Source organism: Neopsephotus bourkii, unplaced genomic scaffold (genome assembly GCF_033783945.1).
Source record: "Neopsephotus bourkii isolate Nb327-2 ecotype Australia unplaced genomic scaffold, CSIRO-AGI_Nbou_v1 NB_1292, whole genome shotgun sequence".
In the NCBI taxonomy this organism is placed as follows: Eukaryota; Metazoa; Chordata; class Aves; order Psittaciformes; family Psittacidae; genus Neopsephotus; species Neopsephotus bourkii.
The window spans coordinates 10,273,538-10,292,425 of record NW_026901776.1 but is presented as its reverse complement, the minus strand read 5'-3'; the positions used below and the strand labels follow the sequence as shown (position 1 = coordinate 10,292,425).

Genomic DNA, 18,888 nt, shown 5'->3' with positions numbered 1-18,888 from the left:
TGAAGGAAAGATATTGCTAATTAAATATGAAAATAAAGCCGTTCTTTAGCACAAGAAGTATTCTCTTGAATTAAAAAGAAAAGATATTCTAAAGGCATGTGTAACTTTTGGAAAGACTTACACCTTTATAATGATCAAGTATTAGAGTGGAAGCAGAATGACTACTATAAAATAATCTCCATGTGTTTAAAGCAAAACATGAGCTCCGCAAATCTTCAAAGCCATGACCACTAACTGTGAACAGCTGGTGACAGCAGTCAAAACCAAGTGACAACTGCCTGATGGTGGCTCTAGCCTTTCTTTCACAGGTGACTGAAGTAGTACTAAACTAATCAAAATGTAAGAATTCTACTCACATTCAGTGCAACTTCTGCTTCTTCTAATGCTGGTCTAGCAGCCTCCAGTGTAGTCTCTGCTTTCACTTTTTCTACATCAATTTCATCTACAATTTTTTGTGCTTTATCTTTCACACCTTGGACTTCATTTTTTACTTTAGATGCAGCTTCAGCACTTACTGTGACTTCTGCTAGCACCTGGAATTGATAATAAACCATTAAATATATAAAGCAAAATGGTGGAACAAATGTTTATCAGATACAACAGATACGTAGAGGCTGTTATATAGAAAAATATAAAGCTAAACCAAACTATATATGGCACTATATAAATATATTCACAGAATGAAGTGATGCATTTATGTCTGGTTCTTCAGTATGTATATTTTCAAATCTCCTTTGAATGTGTAATATACCGTTAGCTTTTTTGACCAGTATCAGCTATAGGATCAAGGCACTCTGTACACATTTACAAGAACATAAATGATGCTCTCAAATACCCATGAAGAAAACAACCACAGATAAAATCCCCAAATCTTTTTTTTTTTTTTTTTTTTTTTCTGAAATTCTATTCTGGTTTCTATAAGGTGCAGTACTAAAGGAAGGAAAGAAAGAAAGATATAAAATATGAACAATACTACATGCAGTTTAAATAAATGTCTGTTGTCTTATTATTTGTCCATGTCTTTTACTTTTGATGACTCATAAGTAGTGCCCTATTGAAGAAGCTGACAACTAAGAGGCTATGTGAATGGTTGCCAAAGAGCTATTTCAAAATGCAAAGAAAACATAAATTTTAAACAAAGTGAACTCTACCAATATTATACTCCAGATATGTCAGAAGTGTAATTTCATTCCTTTCTGTCATAATTCTCTCTCTCATCAGATTAAAGGCTTTGAAGAATGCTGGCAGTACCATAGCCATTGCTGGCCCGAAGTTTGCTCTCCAGTGCATATTAAATATGCACCATTATGGCATCTTTCAGAAAACAGAGTGCCTATATTAATACATTCCCTAACATACCTTTCCAGTAAGTCATTTTGGAAACTAGATTTCTACCAGACAACCAAACTCGTGAACACACAGACACGTTGTTAATGTAAAAGACAAAAGCTGAAACTGAACTTCATCTAAAGTAATGAACTTCATCTAAAGTAATGAACTTTATCTAAAGTAATTTTGAAATGGTAAAGTCCCATTATCATGCTAATTTTCTGTTTGCAAATAAGTGCATCTATACCCTAAAATTTAATAAATTTCAACAAAAAAAACCATGAAACAAAAAATGCAACCTGATTCTTATAGGTGTGGGTAAGAAATGGGAGGAGAACAAGGAAGGCACTGAACGTCTGAAGTAGTCTTAAAGTGCCTCACTTTCGGAAGCAAAAACTGAATCAACATGCTAAAGACAAAGAACTGAAACCCCATTTTAGATAACTATGCACATTTTTTGTCTTGTACAAATTATGAGAAAATTCTTCCATAGCACTTTACCCCATTAAATATCTTGGTGCTAACCTCTGCCTTTTGCTATTTAACACTCAAATACTTACCTCATCTGCCTTAACAGATGCCACAGCTAGTTCCTTCTCCTTAAGTGCCAACTCCTTAGAGAGTTTAGCAACAGACTCACTGGCCTCCATCAGCTTAGACAGACCTATTAAATAAAAGATAAAATCCAGAAAACTTAAAACTGTTTTTTCCTGATAATATAATACAGTCTAGCTCTATAGCCCAAATGCCTTGTACGTTGTGTTCCTATTTAAATTTGTGTAAAGGAGAGAAAGTGGCTGTAAGCAGTCACAGTATCATGTTTGTTCCTACTATGCACTTTTCATGGATACAAATAATTTCACAAGGTGCAAAATTATTCTAAACAAGATTGATTCGTCAAAAGAAAAGTCCGTACTTTTTAGGTTTAGTTTGTTACAGGTGTAAAAAGTAGCTAAAGTTTATAGATGGAATATTACCCAGAATAAAATATATTCTTACGTAAATACCCCATTCCTGGCAATATTCAAGGCCAGGTTTGACAGAGTCTTGGGTAACACGGTCTAGTGTGAGGTTGTAACTATTTGCTCGCAAGGTCCTTTCCAACCCTAACTATTCTATGATTCTATGATTATATAGCCTTCATTTTTAAAAAAGAAAGAAGTTATAAAAAGTTTAAAAGGTAAAAAAGGTTAACAAGGTTAAAAAAAGGTAGAAGTAAAAAAGTAAGAACAAAAGTAAAAATGGTAAGAAAAAAGGAAAAAAATAAAAAAGGGGGTATGTCAAGGATATGTTGTGTCATGAAGTCACAGGATTCTCTATCCTCTTACATTGATATACAAGATCTGTTCCCGTAAAGATGAAGTTTCCTAAGCTGTCAAGATGCCTTTGTAGATTTACAAAAGCATGTCTACATGCAAATGGAAGAAAACTTCAAATGTACTCTGAAACATTAAGAACATTGAGAACTAATATAATACAAAAAATTAGGTAATTTGAAAAAAGATATCCAAATTTAGAAGGACATTTCAATTATACTTTTACATATTTCAGATTCCTAGCTAGAAAATTATTACAAGTAACAGCTACTTATTCTACAGCAGAAATCCAAAATAAATCGTGAAGCACTCAGATTTTCAGCAAGAATTTCCACAGACAAGTCCAGAATTAAATTAGTAACTGTGTTTAGAGCTACCTCTCTTTATGCTAGTAAATCAAAGCTCTCTCTGGACATTTCAAGGCCATGCTCAAATAGAGTCTTGTGTGACATGGTCTAGTGTGAGGTGTCTCTGCCCATGGCAGGGGGGGTTGAAATTAGATGATCTTATGGTCCATTCCAGACATAATCATACTGATTCTATGATTTTCTGGTGCTGCTTTCTGTTATGAGTGCTAATTGGGAATATTAAAGTTTAAAAACACTGAGATGAACAATTAAGCTGGCAGCTTCAAGTCATTTTTGTAAGAGAATCATTATGAATTTGTGTTAGCTGGAGTGCTTGGAAAGGGTACCTGTATGCTACCAGTTTTCGACTGTGATCCAGCAGATCTGATTTTAAGCTATCATGGATAAGAAGCCTAATATTAAAAATAAAGATCATTTCAGACCACACAATTATCCCTATATTGCTTACCAATTTGCATACGTTCTGCTTGTTCATTAATACTCTTCAACTTTTCAGTATAAATTTCTTTGTAGCCATTGATGAAAGAGAGATAGGATTTAGGTGTTACATAGGTTCTTCTTCGAAACCTAAAACATAGTATATTGGCAACATCAATTTAGTATATATTTTTTATATGTATAGCAATTTCATTAGTTCCCATGAAACAGGAGATTATATAAATCAAGTCTTTAATTCAGTCAAGAATCTAATGTCTTCGTAATGCAAATCCTTATTTCCAATTACATTGCTTTTATGTACATTGCTGAACAGTGGAAATAAAATTAGGACTTTGCAACATAATAGTAATTACTTTTCATGGCCTTTGTGTTTCTTGATATAGCAGATCTATTAGCTTTTCAAAGCACTTACTGCTTCATATAACAGAATGAGTTCAAGAAACACTACCAGTAGCAACACTTTTGTGATTAATTATTATGTTTGTATAAAATATTACCTTTGGAAATAATCCTCACAGCTTTCTGAAACTATATCGTGAAAGAGACCCATGGTTTCCATCACTTTTGTTTTAACTGATGCAGAGCAGACCATATTAAATCCTGAAAGAAAGTAACTGGATACAGCTACAAGAGCTTCCCTGGGCCATCGGCTGAACCAATCCATTGTGCACCCTGATATGAGACCAGGAAATTTCAAAGAACGTGCACGGAACTTCTCACCAACCTAAAGAGAGCAACACTGTCAATTTACAATATGATACATAATTAGGTTGATCAAAATGTTTAATTCATATAAACAATTAAATAGTCAATTTTTTTCTTGCTAATTTTCTTCATGGAACATCCTGCACAACTTTTTTATGTGTTTTGTTAAATTTCCAACATTCAGTATTTTATGAAATTTGAAGAAACAAGTTAATGAAAAATATAAATGTTTCTTAACATTTCAAAAATTCAATTATTTTAATTTTCATTAAATTCTCGTTTCAAGTAAATTTTTATGTGTCTTTAAATCTCCTTTAAAATATAAAGCATGAATAATCCTGTCACACATTATAGGATAGTTTACTAATGGATATAAGACAGATATGAAGAAAAACACTTACTGGAGAAAAGCAGAGGATAACATGCAAGTTCTTCTTTACCCGACTTAAAAAATATTCATAAAGATTATCATAGGTAGGAGGACACCGAGGCATCTCTTTTTTCATCTCAGCTATTAATCCTTGGGTGATTTCATCCATTTCATCCCGAGGAATTAAATTTGAAATCTTTTTATAAAATTAAGATGGATAAGAAAATAAATAGCATGGGTGTAATTATTACAGAGCTTATAAATATTTGTCTCTTTACAACTGTACGTCTCTCTGCACATACAGTTTAGACAGATTAAAAAAACAACTTTATGATGTAGACTTATGTAACACCACTAAAAACTAGCAAGTCTAACCCAGGAAGAGTCCAGATCTTGACTGGCCAGTGAATCTTCATTTAATAAAAGCTACCAAAGTACCCATTACAGCTCCTTATCTTCTGGCTTACACTGAAGCAGAGATAAAAGAACTCCATACCAAGAGCACGCCTTAGAAAAGATGAGATATTTTAGAGTTATTATTAGAGAATATTTAGATATTACTGATTCTACAGTTTATTTACCAAAATAAATAGAAATGAACTAGTGGGAGCAAATTTTACAGTTTCCTGCTTCTAAAGTACATTTCCTGCCATATTAAGACTCTTACCTCGCCTGAAGACAGCAGATTATTTATATATTCCAAAAACGACTCCTCCTTTATTTCATTATCAGTGAAAATAAAAGTGATACCTTGTGCTTCCACTCCAGCTGTTCTATACAAAATTTTTAAATCTTCTAAAAGATTGGTTACATTATAGGCTCTAGGAGTAGTAATAATAATAATAATAAACATTACCTGTGAATTCAAAACAATTGGGACTACCCTTATATTTGGATTATAGTTTTATAAAAGATAGAGCAAATATTCTTTATAAACACACATATTTTGGCTTAGGAATATGTAACACACAGTCCAGTTTTTTCAGCTCAAACTTAACCCAGTGTTGTATACCAATCAGATAAGAATTTATTGTTTTCCACATTTTTAAATGGTGACAAAAAGAAGAGGGAAAAAAACCCCACCCCCCCCCCCAAAAAAAAAACCAAAAAAAAACCCCAAACCCACAAAACAAAGGAAAAAAAAACCCACAAATAAAGCTGCTAAAACATATGATTATGACTGTGGAAAGAGAAAGCAATAACATTAATTGGCTTCATATATTTCTTGCATTTTTTACCTGGTTAAGGTGATCTGAAATATATTATAGCCAGCAATTAAGGAGGCCAACCTTGAAAGACTTTGTTTTCCAGAACCACCAACTCCAACAAGTAAAGCATTTCCATATGCTGTCCGAATTATTCGGGAAATCTATATGGGAAAAAATGGAAGAAAAGATCATTAATAAATTTAAAGTAAAATCTTAATTAGAAAATTAAAAATATATTATACTCTACACTTTATTTACTATAGCACAACATAAAGATTATTAAAAGGTTGCTTGCAAAAAATTTTTCTTCTCAAAAGAACACATATACATTCTTTAGGGATTTTGTGTACCTAATGAAGAATCTGTATATACATATATATTCATATGTATATAGGATATTTATAATCAGCTACAAATGGGATTTAAACACATAAAGGGAGGCATTTTTAGCATTATTTTATCTTTCCTGAACATGTTTGAAAACATAAAATAAAAACACGTTTTATCTAGATATTCTGCTTAATCTTGCTAATGGAAATGGAGTATCAGAGACTTTCAAGGTCTTCTGAAATTCACCTAGCATCATGTCCTCGGTTCAGTTGTGACAGTTAGTTTTCTCCTTCCTAGTAGCTGGTGCAGTGCTGTTTTTTCAGCTTTAGTCTGAGAACAATGCTGGTAACACATTGATGTTTTCAGTTGTTGCTAAGTAATGTTTACCCTCATCAAGGACTTTTCAGTCTCACGCTCTGCCAGCAAGGAGGGGCACAGGAAGCCAGGAGGTAGCAGAGACAGGACACCTGACAAAAACTAGCCAAAGAGGAATTCTGTACCAGAGCACATCATGACCAGTTTATAAACTGGGGGGAGTTACCCAGAAGGCCCACATCACTGCTCAGGTAGTACTGGGTATTGGTCAGCAGGTGGTGAACCACTGAATTGTGCATCACTTGTGTTTATTCTTTTTTTTCCTTTTCCCCTTTTAGTTTTATATTCTCTCCCTTTACTATTTCCCTTATCATTATTATTATTGGTGGTAGTATTAGTGGTTTTGTATTATACCTTATTTACTGGACTGTTCTTATCTCAACCTGTGGTATTTACATTCTTTCAATTCTCTCCCCCATCTCTCTGGGAGCAGGGGAGAAGGAGAGGGAGTGAGCAAGCGGCTACGTGGTTCTGAGTTACCAGCTGAGCTTAAACCACAACACATCACATGAACTATATTTAAAAAAAAAGTATTATTTTCTTCTGTTTAAATGCAAAGCAAACAGTCATTTACTTCAGTTGAGGTCAAGTAAAGAAAAAGCAAACATCTTCTGTTTTGATTTCACTGTGGCTTCTATGTGTCTTTCAGTGAATATACCCTCAAGTTAAAGTAATCCCTTAGATAACTAACACAACTTCTTAAACCTGAGACATAGCACTTCGAACAAATCTCATGCTTAGCCTTCCTCCCCACCCCTCCATGAGTCAGATTCTGACTTTGGATTAATTCTTTCCTTATATATTATTTTATGAATAGGGATACAACTGACTGTAAACTGAGACTTTCCTCTGCCCTACATACTGATTGATTCTACTGGAGCCCTGATTATATTTCATGCCTCTTATCCATTCAGATCCTACTTGATGTTGTTTTGGTCATCTATCAGGTACAAATACGTCTGAAGTGTTCTCTGAATTCTTGAGGATTAAAAAAATAATTAAGTCATTCTATATACAAATGTGCTGCTTTATGACCTCACCTTTCTATCAAGGAGAATCTTCATACACCTGAATACACAGAAACTCAAACAAATAAAGAAAGTAACAAACCCCAAACCTTAACAAGATGTGTCATTGCATCCTTAAAAAACACCAAATCAAGAGATGATCCTCTAATAAATTCATTGTATTGTCTCTGATACATTTGCAATTTTTCAAAAAGAAATTCAAAGCTTGGAACCTGGAAAAAAAATAAAAGTCAGTAACAATACTAGCGTGTTCCTTCACAGTTTAAAATTGCCCTGATATTTTTACACAAACTCGAGTTTGCATATTGGCCATGCATAATGAGATTATATTGTTAATTCACTGTAGTGATGTTAGTTGTGTATAATCAGAAAATTTCTGTTAATGAGGGAAAGAAGGTGCAAGGAGAATAGGAATGAATAAACTACACTTTTATGGGATTAGTAACTTTAATATCACTAAAACAATTCATTGCATACAAACCAGAAAAATCTAGCTATATCTTTACAAAAAATGTGATAGGCATTCAACAAAAATTTCTGTAAGATATGAGTTAAGCAATATAACATACTTAATAGTTAAAGTAAAACTTCGGTGTCTAGTATTTTAGGTGTAAAATTAAATACCTTCTCATAAATTTTTGGTGCTTCAAACACAAAATCATCAGGTTCATCACCAGTTGGTTCAGGAATATCCCGTAAAAAATCTACAAAATATGATTCAGCTTGGAGATCTTCTGTTATGTTTGTATCTACATTTTCCTCAACTGCTTTAATAATAGTTTTATCAAACCAGGCTGTATCTTCATGAGTAATAAATCTAAAAATCATAGATCAGTACAGGCAAAAAAAAAAAAATTGCATAGGAAGTCAATCAGATAATTAAATACGAGAAAAACCCCTTGTAACATTCCAAGGAAAAATAGATATTAGGCAACACATACTAAACAATCATCACAAAAATGGATTAGGCAATATTCACAGAAATCAAATACTTCTATATTCAAAAGCATAATAGTTAAACAAAATACAACTTGACTTCCTGAATTTCACTTAGAACTAGGCAGTAACAGACCACTTAATACCTCAGATGAATAAGGCTGAATGATTTCCCAAATAACCATTACTAAATGACCCTTCCATCTTTCAACCTAAAGCAGAATATCATAATCGAGTTATCATAGTACTGCCTATGAAAGTGCAATGATATAAGGAATAGTGAAAGGAAGATAGCATATGTCACCACAACCTGACTTAACTCTCAATCCCTTTTACTCCAAAATTTATAATTAACATAGGGAGAAAAACACTGCAGGGGAAGGGGGCAGAAGGAGTCATGCTGATTGAAATACAATGAAGTCTGCAAACACAAATACTAATGACTACATTTTATTGTTTAAACAACTGTATCTGCTTCTATTGATAGTTTCAAGGTGGTTTTAATACAGATCAAGATCTTTGACTACTCTGATTATCTGTGGTTGTGATTATCTGAGAAGCAATCAAGGATGATACTCAGTAACCAACTAGTAAACGTAAAAGGCAAGAACCACCTTAACCACAGAAAAAAAGGTATGCCAACTGTCAATGTCAAACCACAAATGAAAAATAATCTTCATCTTTACATTTTCTTCCAGTGATGCAATGCTTATCGTAGGAGAGAATCAGCTTCAAGATCATCTTAAGAACCTGAATGTGCACAAGTCCATGAGACCTGATGAAATCCATTCACAGGTCCTGGAGGAGCTGGCAAATGAAGTTGCTAAGCCACTGTCATTCATATTTGAAAAGCCATGGCAGTCAGGTGAAAATCCTGACTGGAAAAAGGGAAATAAAACTCCCATTTTCAAGAAGGGGAAAATAGAAAACCTGGGAAAGTAGAAACCAGTCAGTCTCACCTCTGTGCCTGGCAGGATCATGGAGCAGATTCTCCTGGAGAACATGCTAAGGCCCATGAAAATCAACAAGGTGGTTGGTGAAAGCCAGCATGGCTTCACTAAAGGGAAATCATATCTGACCAATTTGGTGGCCTCCTACGACGGGGCTACAGAAGTGATGGACAGGGATACAGCAGATGGTGTCATCTATGTGGACTTGTGCAAAACACTGGACACTGTCTCACACGACATCCTTGTCTCTAAACTGGAGAGACATCAGTTTGATAGATGGACAACTCGGTGGATAAAGAACTGTCTGGATGGCCTCACGCAAACAGTTGTGGTCAATGGCTCAATGTGCAGCTGGAGATCAGTAACGAGTGGTATCCCTCAGGGATCAGTGTTGCGACTGATCCTGTTCAACATCTTCGTTGGTAACATGGACAGTGGGATTGAGTGCGCCCTCAGCAAGTTTGCTGATGACACCAAGCTGTGTGGTTTGGTTGATACACTGGAGGGAAGGAATGCCATCCAGAGAGACCTTGACACGCTTGTGAGGTGGGCTGATGCCAGCCTTATGAAGTTTAACCATGCCAAGTGCAAGGTCCTATACCTGGATCAGAGCAATCTCAGGCACAGCTACAGGCTGGGCAGAGAAGAGATTCAGAGCAGCCCTGCAGAAAAGGACTTGGGGGTGTTGGTCAATGAGAAAATGAACATGAGCCAGCAGCACATGCTCACAGCACAGAAAGCCAACCATATCCTGGGCTGCATCAAAAGAAGCATGACCAGCAGGTTGAAGGAGGTGATCCTGTCCCTCTCCTCTGCTCTCGTGAGACCTCACCTGGAGTACTGTGCACAGTTCTGGTGTCCTCAACATAAGCAGGTGTAGCTGTTGGAGCAAGTCCAGAGGAGGGCCACTAGAATGATAATGGGGATGGAGCACCTCCCATATACAGACAGGCTGAGAAAGTTGGTGCTGTTCAGCCTCGAGAAGAGAAGGCTGAAACTTGAAAGCATAAAATGATACACTCAAGGCTACATGACATTTTTGCATCGTGGGTATGATCCTAACTTCAAATTAAAATTAAACATTTTTCCCTTTTTTATATCAAGAGCTCTCAAGTGCACATATAAATGCATATACGTCAATTTCAGGTAATTTGTAAGTTTGTATAATATACAGTAGTTCAGGCATTTAGAAATATCAGCACTGTTAGTAGTGGATTTCCACTGAGAAAGGTTTCTCACATTATAGAGAAATAAATATTAAAGCCATCAGAAAAGTCTGGCCTTCATTTATATATCTTTCACATGTGCTGGATAAGATTTCTTTTTAGATTTCCTGCATGCATTTTTGTGAACTCAGCATACGTATTTACAGGGAGAGCAGAAAGTGTGCATGATTTTCAAATTGGAGTTCCTCTGGAATACTGGAACTGATCATAGTAGCAATCTTACTTCCTTGGCTCTTAAATCAAGTTTGTTACTGCATCTTCCTGGGGAAAATGACAAGGCATCTGCCAGCTGATTCAGGGCTTATATGGAAGAAAATGAGTGATTCCATAAATATAGGTAGGGATAGTAAACAAAACTGGCTGTCAATAGTCTATGTTTTGTTTGGAACTGTTTCTAACATTTACCTGAAATGGTAATGAAATGATAACAGTTGCTTTGCCTATAGTTTCATCACTCTACGTACAAAAATATTACTGAATCTTTAATACATACAGCTCATAGCTATATCTTTTATGAATATTTTAAAGATTTAGAAGAGATCAGCATTATTTTTTTTTTAATCACAAGCATGAGAGACTTTTTTCTGTGAGGAATTCAAAGAAATGTTAAATTATTCTCTGTGTATAAATCTGGGACATTGTACAATCCTCTTTTTTCACAGAACTGGCTGAGTGTACCCAAAGTTAAGTGAAAAAAATTGTGGGTTAGAACAAAGAATATATTTTGGAGATGCCCATCCAATTACTGAGTAATCTATCAGTATATAGCACAACATTTCTTGGGATAATACCACAATGAAGACTGAATGTAAAATATGACAAAATTGGCCGAATAAGGTTAACCATAATAAGAAGTTACACAAATGTATGAGCATAAATGCAGTAAATAGCTAAACCAATATAAAATTCTATAGTTATTATACCTGTCAGCAATCACTCTGGTACATTCATGTTTAAAAAGTGTTACAAGGACACTGGTGCTGTTGCATTCTTCTGCCTTTATATTTAACATTCCTTGCCAAATTCTAGAAAGGTCTCGAAGGTTGAAGATATAGTGGAATTTAGATGGTGTAGGCAGCATCTTTGCCTAAAGAAAAATATTGCTGATACTCAAAATAGGTAACATGTAGAAGGATTCAAGAATAAGATAAAATTATAATTAATATCACACATAAAATATAAAAATAACAAAACTACTAGTTTTCATGCATAATACTGTGGTTAAACTCTTTCTCAGAAGTCATAAAAAATATTTATTTAAAAGCAGGATATAACGCTAAACCTAAAACCCCAACTCTTATGACACGTAATAATGTCATATGTTGTTCTGGGCTTTGTAAATTAAAAAATATAATTTTATAAAGAATTTCACTCCTTGCTCATTAGCTATAGTGATTAAAACTTTGAGTAACATGAATAAATCTAGATGAATGAATGGTCTGATAGTTTCATTCATGTGTCTTGTATACCAAAATCAGATATTTTCCAGATTGTAGCTCCAAATCTTTTTAGCCCATCTTTTTTCTGGTTTATTGTGATAAAACTTTCTCTGTAATTTATACCTTTGTCCACTGCCATAATATTCTACTTGTTGGGACCAATTTTTCCACCATATCACATACTTCAGGGTTGAAATTTCTACAGGAATTAAAGTATCCACAGCCAATAATACCTGAAAAGATAAAATTCAATATACAGTCAATCTCAAGTTGTAGGCTATACTAAGGTAAGTAGTGAGCAAGATATATAAGTATTTATTTAAAACATTAATTTGCTTTTAAATTACAGATGAAATTATTTTGTCTCTCCTGTTCATGGAATTTCTGAACTGGTGTAGAAACAACTGGCAGTAGGTGCTGGCATTTAATAATACACTGTATTGACAAAGTTAACAGAACTGAAAACTTTACCAAGAGGCCATTTCAGACAGTACAGAGGTAGAATGTAACCTACATTAATAGTAGCAGTGCTCATGTAATTCCAGAAAATTCCATTACTTTCTTATTATCTCGCTTATCCAAAATTAGAAAGACAAGCATTTAAAGGGGTTAATTTCTCTCCCAGAGACTATTTTTGCTGTAATACAGCTTCAATTGTTTCATGGGAAGTACTCTGAATTTACATAGTGAAAGTAGGAAAGAGAACATACTTTTACACATTTTAAATCATTTATAAAAAAAAACCAAAACAATGATAAAAAAGTATCAAAACAAGGAAGAAGTACCAAAAATCTTGTCAATGGATGTATTGGATGGCAATGTACAATTGAATACAGAAAACTGTCTTTTTAAACGCTGGGGAATATCATTACGACCTCCTCCAGGATGTATCATTGCAGCTATTAACTGAACATCTACAATTGTAGTGAAGTCTCCAGGTTTATCCAAACTGTACATTCCTTTCATTTCCATCATCTGACGAACGATTTCATTTGTTATCTGTAAGTTTACATGACTTGTAAGTTCAAACAAGAAAAAAAGAAAATCTTGTAACTCTACCACCAACCCCTAGAGAAAGGTTTTAACTTTAATCTAAACTCAGATTAAACTTTCAGGCTGTACTACCATACAATATCAACAGAATGTGTTTGATATTCCTTTAAACTATGTAAAGTTAAGGCAATGAACTGAAAAAAAAAAAGTTCCATATTTTGCTGCTGGATATTCAGCTCCAGATGTTCAAACTATGCTTTTCAGTTCTCCCTTGGGCCTCCTTTGAAACAGAACAACTAATTCTTTTCTGAAACAGGAAGCTGTTTATTCTGAAAAGGTTATTGATTCCACATTCCACTCTATAGTACCTGTATGGATCAGGAGGCACCAGAGTTTGCCCCCATAGTGACTGCTCCAACTATATTCAGCAAACCTTATGGGTTCACATAAAAAGCCACATGATATGCAACAGGGCACTGATCACAAACCATCATCCCAATAAAAACATTTTAGCACTGTCTTGAGGCTATAATGGATGTTCCTTCCATAGGGGAGATCTCAATCTCAAGTGAGAGCAAATGATGCAAACCACCACTGAGATACAGCATTTTGATAGAAGGCCACGTTCCACTTCAGACATTGAAAACACATGCCTGGCTTGCATTTTGACAAAAATTGCTTTCAAAAGTGAACAGGAGGAACTGTTGAGTTTACATAGACTCACTTGTATCCATAATGCCACTTAAATACATGCCAAGTGGAAATTCTTCAGATCTACTATGGGAAGGAATTGTGAGGTATTTTTGCCTGATTTTGGGTCTGTATAGACACCCAAATTGTTACACACCCAAATTGTACATTGGCTTATCAAGAGGCAAAAATCTTTAATCCAGTTTTCAAGCCTATGTGTTACCTTTGAATTTGGACAGTCTTTATTACTTTTTCCAAGGTGTCACATTCACATTTTGCAAAAAGTTTGTTTCCTGGTGCTCTCAAATTAATGTCAATCTTGAAATTAACAATATGGTACTCTAGTAGAGTGACACTTTTTATTTAGTCTTATAAAAATATGAGAAAGTGGAGATAATGTAATATATGACACCATTATCATATATATTTCTACAGTAAATCTAGTTTACTCTCTTTTTTTCTCCATCAGTGTACCATATTAGAAAGCATTTCCAATAATTAATACTTAAGTATACTATTGAGGAAGTCCACTGATTCCAATGTATATAAATAAAAAAGCACAACAATTTGAGAATAAGTCATATTTGATAAAAATATTTTACCTGATCTCCCCATTCATTGATAAATGGCATACTGATATCATCAATAAAAACAGTCATTTTTCTGCCCCCAGGAGGTCCATAAGTACTTCCAGCACGTTTGTCCACATAACTCTCTATTGTCTTCTAAAAAGTAAGGAGGATTCTTGTTTTGCATCTAAAGCAATGATATTTAAAATGTATTGCTAAAAAATGTACTACTTATTGCTTTCTGCTAAAGCACTTCTTCAATGATTTCCTCTTTTTGTTAGTAGTTTCATCTTCAATTCATCATTAAGGAATGATGAATTCTCCTGTTCATGATACTTATTCCAATGCAATTCCCTGGCCTTAGGACTATGTCTCTGCTACCAGAGAAATTTTTATAAAGTTTTCAGACACGGAAATTATTACTTAATTATCATGAAGTCACCAAACTGAAATGACATTAATTTTGGTATGATGCATTATGTCCATATGAAATATTACATCTTCTTATGAATTATATTTCAGTCTTCAAATACATCAAGATTAATGCAAGAGAAACTGCTAAAAGAAAAGAAAATAGATCAGAAGTTTTGAATTCTGTTGCATTACTACTTTTTTTCCTCTTGCTTCTCAAATCAGTGAGAGTGGGAAGGTAGCACACACAATTTGAGAAATGAAAGATTAATCAAAACTGTATTAATTATGAGCAATAATTAGAATATCAACAAGCACAAATAGCATTTTCATTACCTATAGCATAATTTTTATACATACTGGAGTTATTTAGAAAAGCATTTAACAATCACTCTTCCAAAGGGCAGCTCTGGAGAGGAATGGAATCTGGTTTCAGAGTTTTTCATGCACAGTCTTACGATTATGATTTGGATTTCCCTAACTAAGCTCAGTTGTTTTATATTAAATATAAATTTATATATTGCTGTAGAACAGCAAACCATAGATTCTTAGAACAGCAAAACACTTAGATTCTTTTCCAGTTATTTTCTGCATGTCTTGTAAGCCAAAAAATGCAGCATTTTAACATTTTGGTGTCAATAATCTTTTAAGACTATTTTTAACTAAATAAGAATCAGGGTGCAACAGACAAATAAGACATGGATATTTAATTGAAGTATATCCTCAAAGTTCTACGTCTCTGCAGTTCTTCAAAAGGTATCTAGAACATACACTATGACAGAAAAAAAATCTTACACGATGGTAGCAAGTATTTTCCCTAGAGAAATTAGTTTTCTGTTTCACAAGCATGATATCATCCTATATGAGTAATGTATACTGTCATAAAGATCAAAGAGTTAATCACATTTTTGAAACAGAAAACAGATACAACAGATACAAGTTTTGCCCAGTGTTTTTGCCCCCCTCCCCCCCCGTTTTTTTCACAACAGAAAATAATTAGTTGAGTGTTGTAAGGTAAAACATGTAGAATATATGTAATGAAAATGAAAAAAAAAAAAAAAAGAAACTGGTAAGAGAAAGAAAGCAATGATGTAAGAAATCAAGAACTTTGCAGCATATCTAACACATCCAAATCACACAATTCACATATCCTCAGAATGAAGACTGAAAAGACTTTTTGAGTGTAGTTCTAACAAGTGTTTAGAAGCATTTAAACTGTTTTTCTGCTACATTTCTCTCTTAGAAAACAGCAGTGTGAGCTATGCATTCAGCTAGCTGGAGGAAGAGAAAGCTTTTCTTCAGAGGTACTGTGGGACTGCAGCAGAGACAAGTCATGGCAAGATCTTTTACAGACTTTGTAGCAGAGACAAGGAAGTCTGTGTTTTGTTTTCAGGACAGTAAAGTTCTAGGGACCTATAGTACACTAAGTAAAGGAAAGTAAAGGATACTGAAACAGATATACTGATTGATCAATTAATCTTGCATGCATGAAAGGTTGCTTGCCTTATTCTGTCTCACTTGTTTGATATAAACCACGGCCAGAGATCTTACGCGCAACATAAAAGCTCAGCAGATATTCTGTGAGTTTGGAGCTTTAAAAAATAGATGTTTAAGCCATGACTTTTCACCATTTTCTTAATAACATTTACATTAGCTTCTTAAAAAGATGCTTGACTTTGCAGTTGAGTTTGTAACACCTTCTCCAGTGAGCATGCTTTTCAATCAAGAAATATCCCAAGATTATTATTTTATCCTACTGGAAGACTATTACCATTAATTCATTGCTCTGAATTGGTAATGAAGCCAGTTCAACTTACAGGATCTATAAGTTGAAATCTGCTTTTTATTTAAGAAAAATTAACATTATTGGTATAAAGAATCAAGAAAAAAAAGAAGTGTAACTAGAAATTTTCATTAATCTAGTATGAAAGGTCTTCAGCAGTAAATGGATTATTAGAATTCCATAATGAAAAAGCACAGAGCAATCATGAATATATGTATCTCTATGTGAGTGACTATATTTTATTCTGATCTGCAAGGTTATTTTTAATGGAGTTTTCTGAAGTGTTTTAAGTGACTTAGAGGAAAAAAGTCCTCTAGACTTTATTTCTAAATCACTTCCTTTATCATCAGAATGAAGTACAGTTTAAATACTTAGCAAGTAAATTATATGCAAAAATTACTTAAAATCTGTATTTTTACCTGAAACATAAATGGTTCTGTGGCAGATGAAAAGTTTAAACTTTTTGACAAATGCTCTTCTGGATCATATTTCTTCATATATGCCTTAATCATGACTGTCTTTGCACTCCCCTGTTCTCCTATGAGCAAAACTGCCTGTAACAGATTTTAAATAGCCAGACAGTATCTAAATATAAAGACTTTGTATGTTTCCACAGTTTGCATCAGATACATCAAAGGCACAGCCACATTATGGCTTCTGGACAGTTTCATCAAACCCAACAGACTTGTCAAAATCCTAGACTTTTACAGAAAAAAGTGTCCTGGGCTTGGCCACAACAGTTATTTTCCTCCTTCTCAGCAGCTGTTTCAGTGCTGCATTTTCTACTTTAGTCTGAGAACAACACTGATAACACACCGATGTCTCTGGTTGTTGATAAGTAATGCTTACTCTGGTCAAGGACTCATGCTCTAACAGTGAGGAGGAGCATGGGAAACCAGGAGGAAGCAGAGACAGGACACTTGATCCAAACTAGCCAAAGGGGTATTCCATACCACAACACGTCATGCCCAGTATATAAACTGAAGGGAGTTACCCCGAAGGCCCAGATCGCTGCTTAAGTCAGATTGGGTATCGGTTGGTGGGTGGTGAGCAATTATATTGTGCATCACTTGTGTTTATTGTTTTCCTTTCCCCTTTAAGTTTTATATTCTCTCCCCTTGTTATTTCCCTTATCATTATTATTATTGGTGGCAGCAGTAGTGGTTGTGTGTTATAACTTAGTTGCTGGACTGTTCTTGTCTCAACCTGTGGGATTTACATTCTTCTGATTCTCCTCCCCATCCCTCTGGAAGCAGGGGTTAAAAAGTGGGAGGAGTGAGCAAGTGGCTGCGTGGTTCTGTTACCTGCTGGGTTTAAACCACGACAAACAAGTTCCAGCACTGACTCATGTGATGGTGGTATTTCTAAAACTGTCTCCATCTACTAAAAAGGGAATACACATTGACTTATATTTGACAAGATGATACAAATTTCCATAGGAAGTTGTTAAGGTTATTAAGAGCATTGTGCTAAAGCAAAAAAAGTGTTTTATCAGATCTTCATCTGTTTGAAAACAAGCCCATATGCATTTTTTAAATAACTCTTGTTTAATGATGCCTGAGCCAAAAGCCATGACACCAGATTGGTCCTTATTGGTTAAAGCTCTGTGAGTAGTGCTTTCTCCTTTTTAATACTTGCTATTAACTACTGCTTTCCTAATAAGAGGAAAAAACAAAAGTTAGGACATTCATGGTTTTATTGAAGTACCCTGTGAAATTTATTTTCCTCGCTTCCTTTTTCCAGAAAGCCCAAATCAGAAAAATTAATATGGTGTAAAGACTAAGCACAAGGTTTTATGTCTTTCTCTGAGAAAGACAGTAGGTTGTTGGACCTAAACATTTATGACAAAAAAAAAAAATATCTAAAAAGGGTATTTTAAACATTTTGCCCAAGCACAGAAGTGAGTACAAAGTAGTCACGTTAACAAAATCAAAATAGAGCAATATGCAAATAATGATGCACCTGGCAAGTAGTAAGTAGAGACAGAGAAGTTGGACAAAGATTGCAACCCCCAGATACATTTTAATAGTTTTCTATTTATTTCATATAGTAGGCATATACTTAAATAACTAATCCTGTACTTACTTTCTCTTGTTTCGCAATTGTGTTTATCAAAAACTGAGTTGTGACATTGTCAACATTTGGAACCAGAATAGATGCATATTCTGGGACACTATCTGTTGGATAAACATACTCCTGAACTCTTTTACTCCAGTGCTCCCAGTGACCTGAAATGACAAAAAAAGAGGCATAAATTTTCTCAAATCTAGATAAACTACAAGTAACAAAAAATATACGTAGTCATGACCTTTAATTAGTCTACAGTCCTACTAAATATATACATATTTTTTACATTTATATGTAGCTGTCTAAATAAAAAATTGAAAGAATGTTTACCTAGAAACTCATTCTCACACTTCTGGT

General features: G+C 34.3%; 1 protein-coding gene across 1 annotated transcript in view; it reads right to left on the bottom strand.

Moving 5' to 3' along the window:
• The window catches only part of DNAH8 (dynein axonemal heavy chain 8), a 138,712-nt gene that overhangs the window by 37,427 nt on the left and 82,397 nt on the right, over positions 1-18,888 (bottom strand). The window contains exons 53-67 of the mRNA XM_061365983.1: positions 18,550-18,692; positions 16,884-17,018; positions 14,304-14,426; positions 12,804-13,017; positions 12,142-12,251; positions 11,503-11,666; positions 8,092-8,284; positions 7,557-7,679; positions 5,765-5,895; positions 5,194-5,347; positions 4,558-4,722; positions 3,949-4,175; positions 3,462-3,580; positions 1,890-1,993; positions 357-533 (exon numbers count right to left, since the gene is read on the bottom strand). Coding sequence (XP_061221967.1) covers positions 357-533; positions 1,890-1,993; positions 3,462-3,580; positions 3,949-4,175; positions 4,558-4,722; positions 5,194-5,347; positions 5,765-5,895; positions 7,557-7,679; positions 8,092-8,284; positions 11,503-11,666; positions 12,142-12,251; positions 12,804-13,017; positions 14,304-14,426; positions 16,884-17,018; positions 18,550-18,692 — 2,282 coding nt within the window. The remainder of the gene's footprint in view (positions 1-356; positions 534-1,889; positions 1,994-3,461; positions 3,581-3,948; positions 4,176-4,557; positions 4,723-5,193; positions 5,348-5,764; positions 5,896-7,556; positions 7,680-8,091; positions 8,285-11,502; positions 11,667-12,141; positions 12,252-12,803; positions 13,018-14,303; positions 14,427-16,883; positions 17,019-18,549; positions 18,693-18,888) is intronic.